At 43.9% G+C, this 12626-nt stretch overlaps 2 protein-coding genes across 2 annotated transcripts; both read left to right on the top strand.

Moving 5' to 3' along the window:
* The first annotated feature begins 73 nt into the window (after nucleotides 1-73).
* fbxw9 (F-box and WD repeat domain containing 9) lies at nucleotides 74-3787 on the top strand. The gene is made up of 7 exons (XM_079366927.1): nucleotides 74-600; nucleotides 947-1091; nucleotides 1190-1922; nucleotides 2001-2149; nucleotides 2334-2537; nucleotides 2643-2708; nucleotides 2918-3787. The coding sequence occupies exons 1-7, from the start codon at nucleotides 488-490 to the stop codon at nucleotides 2990-2992; spliced, it is 1485 nt and encodes a 494-aa protein (XP_079223053.1). The 5' UTR covers nucleotides 74-487; the 3' UTR covers nucleotides 2993-3787.
* A 1711-nt stretch (nucleotides 3788-5498) lies between these two features.
* Nucleotides 5499-12101, top strand: dhps (deoxyhypusine synthase). Its single transcript, XM_079366741.1, has 10 exons — nucleotides 5499-5656; nucleotides 7459-7659; nucleotides 8220-8378; nucleotides 8467-8588; nucleotides 9038-9134; nucleotides 9453-9539; nucleotides 9998-10103; nucleotides 10181-10284; nucleotides 10639-10764; nucleotides 11192-12101. The coding sequence occupies exons 2-10, from the start codon at nucleotides 7465-7467 to the stop codon at nucleotides 11285-11287; spliced, it is 1092 nt and encodes a 363-aa protein (XP_079222867.1). The 5' UTR covers nucleotides 5499-5656; nucleotides 7459-7464; the 3' UTR covers nucleotides 11288-12101.
* Nucleotides 12102-12626: the final 525 nt, after the last annotated feature.

Raw genomic sequence — 12626 nt, 5'->3', positions numbered from 1 at the left:
CACAAGTAAAAGATTGTTTCGACAGCGTCGGCTTTCCCTTTAAAAAAAAATAAAATACAATACTGCGCATGACGATGACGTCATCTTTACACACCGGAAGTTTTGTTTTGAGTTTTCTTAACTTCGCCCAGCATCCTTCCTCGTTAAGTGTAAATAAATGTCTGTCTGAAGATTTCTCCTCGGATGTGTTTGTGCTCGGTCGTTAATGGAGTGAATTTAAGGAGCTCAGCTGCAGGGACAGTCCTTTGTGTTTACATCAACGGGCACGTTTTGACTTTGACAGCAGAACCTGAAGATTAACAGACCAACCTTCAAGACTTAAATATATAACTGTGACGTGTTGTAGAGGAAGAGGTGACATGTTGTAGTCTTCATTGTGTCTCTGTATTTTGTGAAGCCAGACTGCAGAGGTGTTGAAAGGGGGATGTGGGCTCACAGTTTATGAGATGCTCTTCTGGTTCTGAGAGGAGAAGAAGAAGAAGTCAGGATGATGGAACCGTCTGACCCAGAGACAGACTGCGGACAGGACCAGGACGGACCACCTCCTCCTGACCAGCTGACATCTTCCAGAAGTGAAGCCTCCAGATCTGACCTGCTGGAGTAAGACTTCTGCCCCCCGTCTACTCTATTACCTTTAGCTTTTATAGGCTTATTGATATATAAGTGGTTAATTTTAATCTTTTATAATCTTTTATATATATGTATGTATATATATATATATATATGTTTGAGCGCTACATTTTATCTATCTGTACAGAATGAACATACTGTAGATCGCAGAAAGATATCGGATTATATCAGGATTGGCCGTAGAGTCCCACATCTGTCAGGCCCTAAAAGAAGCCTACTCCCTCACCAAATACCAAATCTACCTCTGAGTATAAATAAAGTTACCATAACTTACTTTAACTTTAAAAGAATGACCGTATCATCACTTTTCTTCCAGTCTGCCTCCTCCTGTTACCCCCTCCTCAGACGTGAGCCCCTCACCCTCTGCTGAGGGCAGCGGCTTGTTGTCTTTACCCTGGGAGATGTTAACAAACATCGCCTCACACCTTCCTGCTCAGTGTGTCATCGATGTGCTGCCAAAGGTACGATGTTCTGATTTATTCCAAAATATCTTGAGGTAATGTTCATGGTTGTATCATTTGTCTGCATTTTTTAAAATCCTTCTCCCTGCTCTCTTCAGGTGTGTCATGCGTTAGAGAATGTGGGAAAGGACAGCACAGCTTGGCAGCTCCGGGCCGGCAGACTAATAGGCTCCCGAGCTGGCTTCCCAGTCGGTCCGAGGAAGGACTTTGACTGGCCTTCTGCTTGTGTGGAGATGGAGCAGCTGACAACCTGCTGGACAGAACAAGCTCCCCTTCAAGCCAAACAGACCGGAGAGAACGGGGGGGAAGAAGTGAGGCAGCCACAGGTTGTCGCACTAAATCCTGAGGCGGAGATGGCAGAACCTGAGAATCAGGAAAATGGCAGACCGGTAGAGATAGATGAACATGAACCACCCAAAGCTCTTAGCCCACCCCCAGCTCTGGAGTGCATCCCTCTACCTTCAGGACACATCGCTCAGGTCAACTCAGTCCTCCTCATGGGTGAGGGGACCGTTTTGGCCACAGGCTCCAGAGACTGGAATGTGAAACTGTGGGATCTGCAGGCAGGATCTGGGGCCACACTGCTGCACACGTTAGGAGGGCAGGGGGACTTCAGCACTCATCGGGGCTGGGTGTGGTGTCTGGCATCTCGGGGTCATCAGCTGGCCTCAGGGGGCTTTGACAGCACCGTGAGGCTGTGGGACCTGCAGGCAGGTGGAGCAAAGACTGGTCTGATCAGGGCTGGGGCGGCTGTCCTCTGTCTGTCCTGTCAGACGGATGTCCTGCTCGCTGGTACATTTGACAAGAGGGTCAACATGTATGACCCCAGAGGTGAGGAATGAATATAACTTCAAATGAAGTTTTACGTCCATTGGTGTGGGATTGATGATTTCATGATTTTCTCTACAGCTGCTCAACCCCTGGTGAAAAGCATCCGTATCCATGGTAACGCTGTAATGTGCATGGCCGCTGATGACAAGTACATCATCTCTGGGAGTAAAGACTGCACTGTGGCTGTGTACGACCGCAGGGCGGGCAAAGACTTGAAGAGACTTCAGGTGGATGCACTAACACACGTCCATTTTTAAGGGGTGTGTGTGTGTGTGTGTGTGTGTGTGTGTGTGTGTGTGTGTGTGTGTGTGTGTGTGTGTGTGTGTGTGTGTGTGTGTGTGTGTGTGTGTGTGTGTGTGCTAACATGAACCTCTATATATAAAAAAAGACTAACAACCTGTTCCTTTGTAGGTGAGCTCCTACCTGCAGTCCATGAGCTACCGTGGCAGCGAGGTGTGGGCGGGAGACAACAGCGGCATGATCCACGCCTTTTCCATGCAGGAGGGGACTTTGATACCCATCTCCACGTTTGATGTGGGACACATAGCTATGATTACCGGCCTCCACAGGTCCGCTGGAAGCCTCTATACCTGTTCAACGGATCGCACCGTTAAGGTAGGAGCATGCACACTCCTACTTTTACTACATATTGAACCGCTGTCATTTCGTTAACTCTGCCACCAGTTGATCTTGAGCTGTGATGTGCTGTCTGTGTTTCAGGTGCATATCCCCTGTGCACCTCCAAGGACATTATGCACACAGCACCACGAAGCTGGAGTCAATGGGGTTAGTGTTTTTGTAGCACATGCATATGATCCAAATGTACTGCGATTTACCGCTTGAATAGGATTTAATTATTTATTTATTTTTTATATGAAACTAAAAATTAACCTTAAGAGCATATGAACGAGCACATAAAAAAGAATTGTATGTGATAGATTTGTTTTTCTCCCCCTCTCACCCACGCCCCGCCTGTCGCTGTCTTTGTCTTTCAGCTGAGCGTGGAGGCCGGCGTCCTCGCTGTAGCCTCTGGAGACATGTGCGTGGAGGTCTGGAGGCCCAGAAAATGAAAGAACAAACCTGCAAACTACTCGGTGACACTTGATAGCATGCCGTCAGGAGAACCTGAAGACTAGCGTCGACAGCTGACAGGTTTTTTTTTTCTTTTTTCTCCATACATGGGGCACAAAACATTTACCAAACGTTCAATGTCTTTAATCTTTTGATCCTCTGTGTGATTGTGTTGAGAGATTTTTTTACAAATGAAAAACAAGTGTGTATTTTTATTTATGGTTTATTTAGTTCGGGTCTCGTACCCTTCACTTCCATTTCATGCCAGATGTGAAGACTTAAAAAAACAACAACAGTTTGTTAGAAGAAGCTTGTCTCTTTTTTAAATTTATTGTTTGTCCAACAACAAGGACAGTAGTTACGAGTATTTACACGTTCACAAAAGCATCTATATTCAATAACTGAGACTGTTCCAGAAGCATGACCTCCTTCTCATGTATGATGTAAACACTTGTTAGTCTAAGCCCTCTGTGACACGCTGATTGTAAAGCTATTCATTTGAACTCACTAATGCTAATCGTAGAAATATTTACTTGTATGTTTGTCTGCTTATGTCCTGTGTGTGTGTGTGCGCGTGTGTGTTTGTGAGAGAGTGAGTGTCAGTACAACCATTTCATGTCTACAATAAATCGAAGGACGAATCATTTGCACTACACTTGACGAGATGCATCCCTGAAAACACACTGAAAGACATTAAAGGCATCAGCAGGCGTCTGCTGCTGGATTGGTTGAAGATGTTTCCTCAAATGTCTAAGAATATTTTATGCAACATTAAACCACCATCTGTGCAAAAACACTCGTTACGTGTGTTTGATCTAGACAGTGTCTCACAAGTGAGGCTTGAAGGGAAAGTTTAGATGTACACAGAGAAATAAAACTATCACGGCTCAAAAGGTTTCTTCTGTCCACATTTCATACTTCTTCAGCTGCACTCCCACAAAGTGTCAAAGCAGCACGCAGCTCTTCTTATCTTTGAACGGATTGGCCGAGGTTGCGATGCCGGTGAGCAGAGGATCACTTCTCCTGTGCTCCTGACAGTATCGCACCAAATCTGCAGCTGTGAGCGAGATCTGCAGGGATACAGGCGGACAGGATGAACACAGGAGACCAGATCGTGATAGTTCAAAACATCATCAGCCTCCATTCAATGCTATACAAAAGACATAATGCATGTCAGTACTTTGATTATTTTCAACATATAAACAAAAGCAGATCTGATTTTTACACACCTTGATTCTCTCCATGCCTGCCTCAACCCGGAGTTGATCCACCAGCTTTTGTGCATGAACAACGCTGTTGCTGCACATTTTTCCTCACATTCACTGATGGGCAAAAAAATCAACAAAACCTTCTACCAGGACTTCAGTGTCCCCCTCCAACACCAAAGGAAGATCAGGAAACTGATGTCTTTGACCCGATCCAGAGGGCTATGCAGGCTGCACAGCAGAGTCTGCTCTGAGAGGCCTCGACCGTCCTCTCTCACCTTTTTATTCCCCATCAGGGGCATTTCAAAGGCTGTGATGTTTAAGGTCATCCAAAAAAAGAGCTGGAAATGTCACAAACATCACACATCCCTTCACAAGCCACCTGTGGTGAAAAGATTAAGCTGTGCTTTAAACTAGATCACGTGCGTTTCCTTTTAACACATACAGGGAACACAAAGATGGTTTCGTTAGAACAACAATAGAAAGACAGACATGTTATAAAATACTTTTATATGTTTAAGAAGATAAAAATGTGGGAAAATGATTCATTTTTTATAAGGTTATTACACGACAAGTGGTTACTCGTGTTCTGTTTTTGGTTGTATGGAAGAGTAATAAAACCATTATTAACAATTGGTGCTATATATTAGATAGACAGTAAATAGTATTAGAGGCCATATTACAAATGTTAAAGAAGTTAAACTGATTTCAACTGTGATTGTTGTATTGAATTTAGCATTTAAAACTTTGTAGTATTTTTTCACAATTCAAGATGTTCATTGTCACTCTGCTTATTTGAGTACAGTTGTGTGAAAAGCTTGTGCTTGGAGCAGTGGCATTACTAGAGCCTGTCAGGGCCCCCAGCAAAAATCACCATTATGTCTGCCAGCTGACGCTTAATCCTCGATCAAGTTGTTCTTTCTTATTTTTCTCTCCTTGATCCTTGAAAAGTGCTTGATTTTTCTTTGCTGACTTTTAGTGACATACTTTGGTTTTCGGGGCAATATTGTGTACCACTTTTAGCAGGGACCACTTAGGGAGGTTTCCTACTGTCATTGCACATTTTGGGTCACTGCCCTCTGGGACCAACTACTGGTCTGGGGCCCGTTGACAAGGAGAGCCTCTGGTTGGTTCATTTGATATAGAATTGGTATGAAATATAAACAATCAAAATAGAATAATAAAACAATCACAAAAACGATTCAACAATAACTGGATCTGGATTGAAGAAAACAAACTGTTCTGCAGTATGTACACACCATATTGTTGTTGTTTTTTTTAATCAGAAATACGTTTCAGTTAAATTTGAACCTTCGCTCTTTCCGTAGTTGGAGCTCGTTTGCCGCAGGCGGCCCATGCGTTGTTCACCGGAATGCAAAACCATAAAAGACGCCTTTTTTGTTTTTGCTGACACTACCCGTTGACTTCTTTTAAAGGCCTGATACCCTTAAAGAAGAGGTATGTATTCATATCAGCCTTTACATGTTTCATTCAGATTAAAGTGGCGCACATAGTTAGCTAGCTAACGTTAGCCTCCCTGCTAACGTTAGCCTCATTGATTCTGCTTCTATAAAACATGCTGTTATAACATACATTAACTATTCACAGAAAAGGCGTGATGTGGTACTAACTCCGGACCCTTAAAGCTTGTTTTTGGCTAATTTTTTTTCACACTTTGGTTGTGTTAAAGTTGTTGTTGTTTTTGATCGTAGTAAATAAGTTTAGTCGGAGTTGTTGGTTTACGTAACCAAACATCGTCCTTTGGAAAGGTTGCGCGTGCATGAACGCTGTTAAAACCGACAGGAGGGGACAAGTCGAGATTACATAATGCTATAAAAACATCGATGAGCAGGCAGGCAGACATTAGCCCATTAGGATCAAACCAGGACTTGAAGCTAAAGTTGGATGTTTTATGCCTGCAAAAAATGCAAGCTGAGAAAAGCTCAGGGTTTATTGCTGACACTTGTTTGTCTTGTTTTAACACTGATGCACGAGTTCAAGTCTGCAGGTGATGTCACGTGAAATACAAAACAAACACCTTTTTTTTTTAATGCGCAGGTTATTTAAAAAATCTAATCAAATCCAAGTCCTGGATGTCTTGCAGAATGAATGAGAGCATCTGTAGAAACACAGAGAAACATCCATGATCTCTGCACAATGACACTAACACAGGTGAAGTTAAGAACTCTACAAATCAGCTCTAAAAGCACCTTAATGACAGCAAACAGATCTGTGAGAGGAAGTGAAGGAGATCAAATGATTTCCACTTAAATTGTTGCAGAGAGGAACTTTTAATGGCACCAAGAAAATACAGACTCAAAGTAAAGAAGAAAGAAAACACACCTGTCATTAATGAATGCTCTATGTACACATCACTTAAGAGAGAATTCAGGATGTGATCCATCTCAAGGGTTTCTCTGCGGCCTTGAATGAAGAGTCTCAGAACCTCTCTGAATGAGAAGGTGAAGTAATTTCACGCTCCGTTGAGTTTTTGTGGGTGAACCCAAATGAGCAATTTAACGAGCTTCAAGCTTCAAGTACGAGTTTGTCGTTACGTGATCATGAAAACCAGAAACTCTAGATTCAGAGATGACTGATCTGATCTGATTAGGATCAGCTGTCCTGTCATGTGTGGGGAACGTTTGTTTTATATTACACAAAAATTAAAAAAAGTAATGTATTTTGACTTGTCTTTTCGTGGGTTGCTTGTTTCCGAGTGTTCATTTTGTGATAGTGTTACGAGTGTTGAAGTGAAATACATCCATAAGCTCCTCATGTTCTTCAATACTCGTGATCCTGATATCAAGCAGTCCTTCCTGCTCTGAGACAAATAACAGAGTTTTAAAGTTCAGGGCTTGAACACTTTTCTTAAACCAGCTGTGCAGATGCACAAACACGTCTCTTCTTAGTTTGATCAGCCAAAGAAGCCTCGGGCTGGTTTAACTGCATGTCCGTCTGTGGGTGTGTCACACCTTGTATAATTATGCTAACTGAGAATGTAAAAAAGAAAACCTGTTTTTATTTTTTATTCCACCTCCTCTGAAGAGCTCACTTCTATTTCTTAACTCGAGCAGCTCTACCTACGGTTGAACCTGAGCTGATCCTTCAGGAGGAGACTCTTTTTCATGGCATGTAGAGAGAGAGCAGAGCTGCCCCCTGTCACAGATTAATCTCTGTTTTTACCTCATCAGGGATCTACTGAGAATCTCCTTGATGACAACGACACCACCACTGTGTCTTCTTTGTTTTTTTTTTTGCAGGAAAGGATGGCGGACAAAGCCCCTACTGTTGCCACGGAGGCCGTTCTCAAGCGTAGCTGCAAACTCCCAGATGACACCCCGATGATAAAAGGCTACGACTTCAACCAGGGAGTCGACCTGCAGGCCGTACTGCAGAGCTATCTCAACACGGGGTTCCAGGCCAGCAGGCTGGGTTTGGCCATCCAGGAGGTCAACCGCATGGTGAGAGCATCTTATAAGAACCATGCTATTGTTTTCTACCGTTTTAAGCCATGACGATGATGATGAGAGCTTTGTCTCCAACATTTCTCCTTCCATCAGGGTACAATAGACACAGGTGTGATTTCAGATGATGTATTGGAAGATTAAAAAAAATCAAAAGCAGGAGAAAGTGGAGTTTTTTGGGAATGCAGGCTAATCTTCATCAGCAGCTGGAGTGAAACTTGACTGTGTCGTGCTAAGTGTGACATGGCACCAGACTACTTGGTTAAAGTCGTGGCTCAGCAGGTCAAAGTTCAACAAAGTCAAACTCCTAAAATCAGAATGCAAATTTAGTTTTTGCCCCTTCGCTCACAAGTACGATGCTAATATTCCTGAATATTTGCCACACATTCGACACACTGGCCCACCTGACTCCCCACTGACATTTCATCACAGGGCTATTCGTGGTCACACATGTAGATGGACCCGGACGTTTCTGGGACTTTCCACGACGTTTTGTGTACGAGTGAACGCACCATGTGATTTGTTCGGTTGTTGTCTGCTCGCTCCCTCTCACTCAGATTGAGAAGCGTCTCGAGCCACAGGAGGTAGAAGAAGATGACGGTTTTATTGCAGGCGTGGAACCCAAACCGGGCTGCACCATCTTCCTAGGTTACACCTCCAACCTCATCAGCTCCGGGATCAGAGAGAGCATCCGCTACCTGGTTCAGCATAAAATGGTAAAAACACATCACAGCTTTCTTATGATGATCTGGATCGTGTTTGGATCGCAGAAAACAATCGTCTGACTGTGTTCCTGTGTGTCAGGTGGACGTGGTTGTGACCACAGCTGGAGGCATAGAGGAGGACATCATCAAGTGTCTGGCTAACGTGTACCTGGGAGACTTCAATCTGCCGGGCAAAGAGCTCCGTCAGAAAGGCATCAACAGGTTCGTATTCACAGATAAATAGGACACCTGTCCTCAGGGAGCTAAACGTGAAAGAACAGGTGGACATCTTAATCCATCCTTTATTTTAAATTCTTTATATGTCTAGTTTGCAGCTGGTCATCTTCGGTTAGCTTAGCATGAAACCGCTGGTCTATTATTGTAACCTTTATTTAACCAGTAAGAGAAACTCAGTTCAACAGTGTCCTGGACACGTATGTGTGTCCAGTGGCAACAGACTTCCTGTTCTATATCGATTCATGTGGCTGACCTTTTATGGGCCAGAACCAGTTTGAAACCCCCTGCCCTTTTTTTTGCTTCCATGCTGTGCTGTGCTAAGCTAAGCTAACCATAAAGCTGCCTGTAGTTTAGATGATAGCAGACACGCGTACGTACTCGTCTCTGAAGCTCCTCCTGTTGCAGAGTCACTGACTTGTTCTTGCTTCACGTAGGATTGGAAATATTTTGGTGCCCAATGACAACTACTGCAAGTTTGAAGACTGGCTGATGCCCATCCTGGACCAGATGGTGTTGGAGCAGAACACGCAGGTGGGTTTCTCAATGTGTGAAGATGTGCATCATTGTTTTGAAAATACAGTAACCCGTTACACACATTTCATGTGTTTTTTAGATATTTTCTCAAATTACTCAAAAGCAAGTGTTAAGCACACAGAGCTTTTTAAACGCACCTCACAGTCATTACCCAGGGAAGAAGAAGTTTACTTTTGTAACCTAGCAACAGTGGGGGCTGCTGAGAAGAGCTCTGATCAACTGAGGTATGAGGAGACGGGCTCAAAAGTAAAGCTTGGGATGTTCCCTAAAGCTTCCTTCATGAACTTGTTAAAACGTTTGAGCTTCTTTTTCCAGGGCACGCGTTGGACTCCCTCCAAAATGATCCATCGTCTCGGGAAGGAGATCAACAATCCTGAGTCGGTTTACTACTGGGCGTACAAGGTGAGCCTTTGACTGCGTCCTGTGTCGTACACTACACATAACACACCGCAATAAAATCTCTTTTACACACTTTCAGTGAATTAACATGTAAGTAACATTTCCTATTCACGCCAATGTGACGTTTGGATGAATGTTGTGGAGGTGAACTGGTGAGATGAACTGGTTCTCCATTTTTGCCGCCCTTATGGAGGCAGTAACAGAGAAGGTAGAAGAGGCGGAATCAGGGCAACTTGCGGGGGAGAACAGTGCTGTGTGTGTGACTGGAGTTTCCTGTCGCCGTGCTAATGTAACGTTGCAGAATCAAAAACATGAATGTCTAAAGACGCGTCGATGACCGAGCCTCGTGACAGCACTGTTGTGGAATTGCACTCTGATTAGCGCCGTGCAAAAGCATCAACCAACAATCACAATCCAGGGTACGGAGCCAGTCAGAGTAAGATTAAATGTGTTTGTTCCAGAATGATATCCCTGTGTTCAGTCCGGCTCTGACTGACGGCTCCATGGGCGACATGATCTACTTCCACTCTTACAGGAACCCCGGCTTAGTTTTGGACATAGTTGAAGGTAAAAACAACATCATAGCTACAGAACAGGATCATGAGAGGTGTAATGTCATAACTGTGAACTTTTCTTTATTTCAGACATTCGCCGGTTGAACAGCCATTCAGTGTTTGCCAAAAGGACCGGGATGATCATCCTGGGAGGAGGGGTGGTCAAACATCACATATCCAATGCTAATCTGATGGTAACTTAACTGCAAGTCATCCATGTCTATTTGTTCTCATTTTGAACCTTTACATCGTTAAAAAGTTGTTGAAATGGGGGTCGCCGGTGGCGCAGCGGCAGTGCGCGCGACCCCACGTATTGAGGCTCAGTCCTCGCGCGCGGGCGGCCCGGGTTCGCGTCCGGCCTGTGGCCCATCTCCCGCATGTCTCTCCCCACTCTCTCTCCCCCTTTCCGACTCTATCCACTGTCCTCCCTCTACAATAAAGGCAAAAAAGGCCAAAAACAAATCTTTAATAAAAAAAAAAAGTTGGTGAAATGAATGCATCAGGCACTTTGATCCTTTGACGCTCTGCCTCTCTTCTGTGACCTCCAGAGGAACGGCGCTGACTTTGCCGTGTTTGTGAACACCGGCCACGAGTTTGATGGCTCTGACTCTGGAGCCCGACCCGATGAGGCCGTGTCCTGGGGAAAGATCAAAGCTGATGCCACTCCTGTTAAGGTACAGATTTGATCGTTTTTAACCCGGAGAGCTCTTAAGTCAGCTGAGGTTGTTTTATAATGTGCTTTATAAAACATGTGACCCGACGCATCCTCATCCCCAGATTAGTGTGACCATTGTTTGTTATTATTTCAACAACGACCAATCAGAAGACACTTTAAGAGTCTTCCTGCCCTGTTCCTCCAGTTACTATTTAATGGGTCATGTAATGAAGAGATGCTCCTGCACATGAAGGTGCTGAGCTGTCTGTGCACCTGGAGCTGTGCGTCCACTTCTGGCCTCCAGATGGCAGCATCTGCACAGTGTTCAGTCATAGGTTGGAGTCTGCCATAAGAGTACAGGAAGATGAAAACGGAGGATTTCCTTCACTGTATTGAAGTAGGAGTGACTGATTTTGCTGACAGGCTGTTGTGTTCTTTGTTTCCAGGTGTATGCTGACGCCTCCTTAGTCTTCCCTCTGCTCGTGGCAGAGACCTTCGCTCGCCACGCCGACAAGCTGACTGCGCTCAAAAAAAAAGATTAAGTGCTCGAACCGTCTTTTAGAAACGGCAAGCAGCTTGTTCCTGTGGTGGGTCTTCTTTCTGGGGATGACGTAAAGCAGATGTTAGTGGTGGAGGTACTTTGTTAAGGCTAGGCAGCATCACAAATCAGGCTGCAACTGAAAACCTGCTTTTATGGGAGTCAGCGATGAGGGTTTCCGGTCTTAATGCTTTCCATGACACTATTTACTTGTCAAAACAAGTACAGTTTCCCCTGCCTATTCAGATTATTAGAATAGCACGGGTCGCATGCTGTTGCATGTACCAAAGAGACGGTCAAGAATGCATCAGGTTTTTGCTGCCTGTGTGTCTGTGTGTGTGTGTGTGTGTGTGTGTGAGGGAAGGTGTGTGAGTGTACGAGTGTGTAAGTGAGAAGTGTGAGATGCTCCTGAGGCATTGTTATTTATTTCTGTTCAGTGGTGGCACTACACACAGTCACAGCACTTGAATATGACCTTTTTGCTTCTTTATTTTATTCAAACTATTGACCTGTTACAAGATGAAACATGCAACTGTACAGCTTGGTAAATCACAAATGGATCTTTTTCTCCTGTAAGAGTAGAAGTTTATTTTAGCAGTGGAGGGTCTATGTTAGAAAAGGCCCCATCATGTGACACTTTCCCCTCACGTGACTTTGTTTGGTTTTTTGGTTTCTGCGTTTTCTGAAGAGAGAAAAATGTTTTGCCTTTTCAGGGAATGAACACTTAAATGCTGTACTTTGAAAAACACAATGAATATTACAGTTTGATGCTCCTCAGTTTGAATTGTCTGGAAATAAAAAATGTTAAGTGGACTTTTTATGAGGCACATGTGCATTATATATTGAGTTCAATACATGGTATTTAGAATGTTGAAGTGAGTTAGGAGGTGTTTCTGAGTTTACTGTCCACTCTTTTTATAAACACAAGGTGCACAATCTGCAGTCTCACACAAACGGTGACCTAAATGCTAACACATAATCTGACCAACAGCTCCATGACAGTGTCAACATGTTCTGAACCGTTTGACATCATAAAGTCGACTTTATGACAAGTCTATTGTACCGCATTGAACTAGTGTGCAGGTGAACCTCATAAAAGGTTCACTGAGTTTACTCATCTCTTTTAGAAACCTTTCATTTTACGACCTGTTTTTGTTCCTAATTGAGCGACTCAAACACCCTTCTGTAAACTTTGATTCTGTGACCAACCTTTTGAAACTTCTGCCCTCAATAAAAAAATAAAATAAAGAACTTCTCGGACTAAGCTTTGTGTTCTCTGTCTGTTGTGAAGGAAAAATAAGTTGCAAGGTGAGTTGTGAATGCTTGCGTCTGAGCTCAGATCA

The sequence above is a fragment of the Symphodus melops genome (genome assembly GCF_947650265.1).
Source record: "Symphodus melops genome assembly, chromosome: 17".
Taxonomy (NCBI): Eukaryota; Metazoa; Chordata; class Actinopteri; order Labriformes; family Labridae; genus Symphodus; species Symphodus melops.
The sequence above is the reverse complement of the archived record's forward strand: the minus strand, read 5'-3'. Positions and strand labels throughout refer to the sequence as shown.

Excerpts from the sequence above, each read along its gene's own strand:
- dhps (XM_079366741.1), top strand. The coding sequence starts at position 7,465 with ATGGCGGACAAAGCCCCTACTGTTGCCACGGAGGCCGTTCTCAAGCGT. Across the intron at positions 9,135-9,452 it reads TGTTGGAGCAGAACACGCAG|GGCACGCGTTGGACTCCCTC; the intron begins GTGGGTTTCTCA and ends TTCTTTTTCCAG. Across the intron at positions 10,104-10,180 it reads AGTTTTGGACATAGTTGAAG|ACATTCGCCGGTTGAACAGC; the intron begins GTAAAAACAACA and ends TCTTTATTTCAG.
- fbxw9 (XM_079366927.1), top strand. The coding sequence starts at position 488 with ATGATGGAACCGTCTGACCCAGAGACAGACTGCGGACAGGACCAGGAC. Across the intron at positions 1,923-2,000 it reads CAACATGTATGACCCCAGAG|CTGCTCAACCCCTGGTGAAA; the intron begins GTGAGGAATGAA and ends TTTTCTCTACAG. Across the intron at positions 2,709-2,917 it reads ACGAAGCTGGAGTCAATGGG|CTGAGCGTGGAGGCCGGCGT; the intron begins GTTAGTGTTTTT and ends TTTGTCTTTCAG.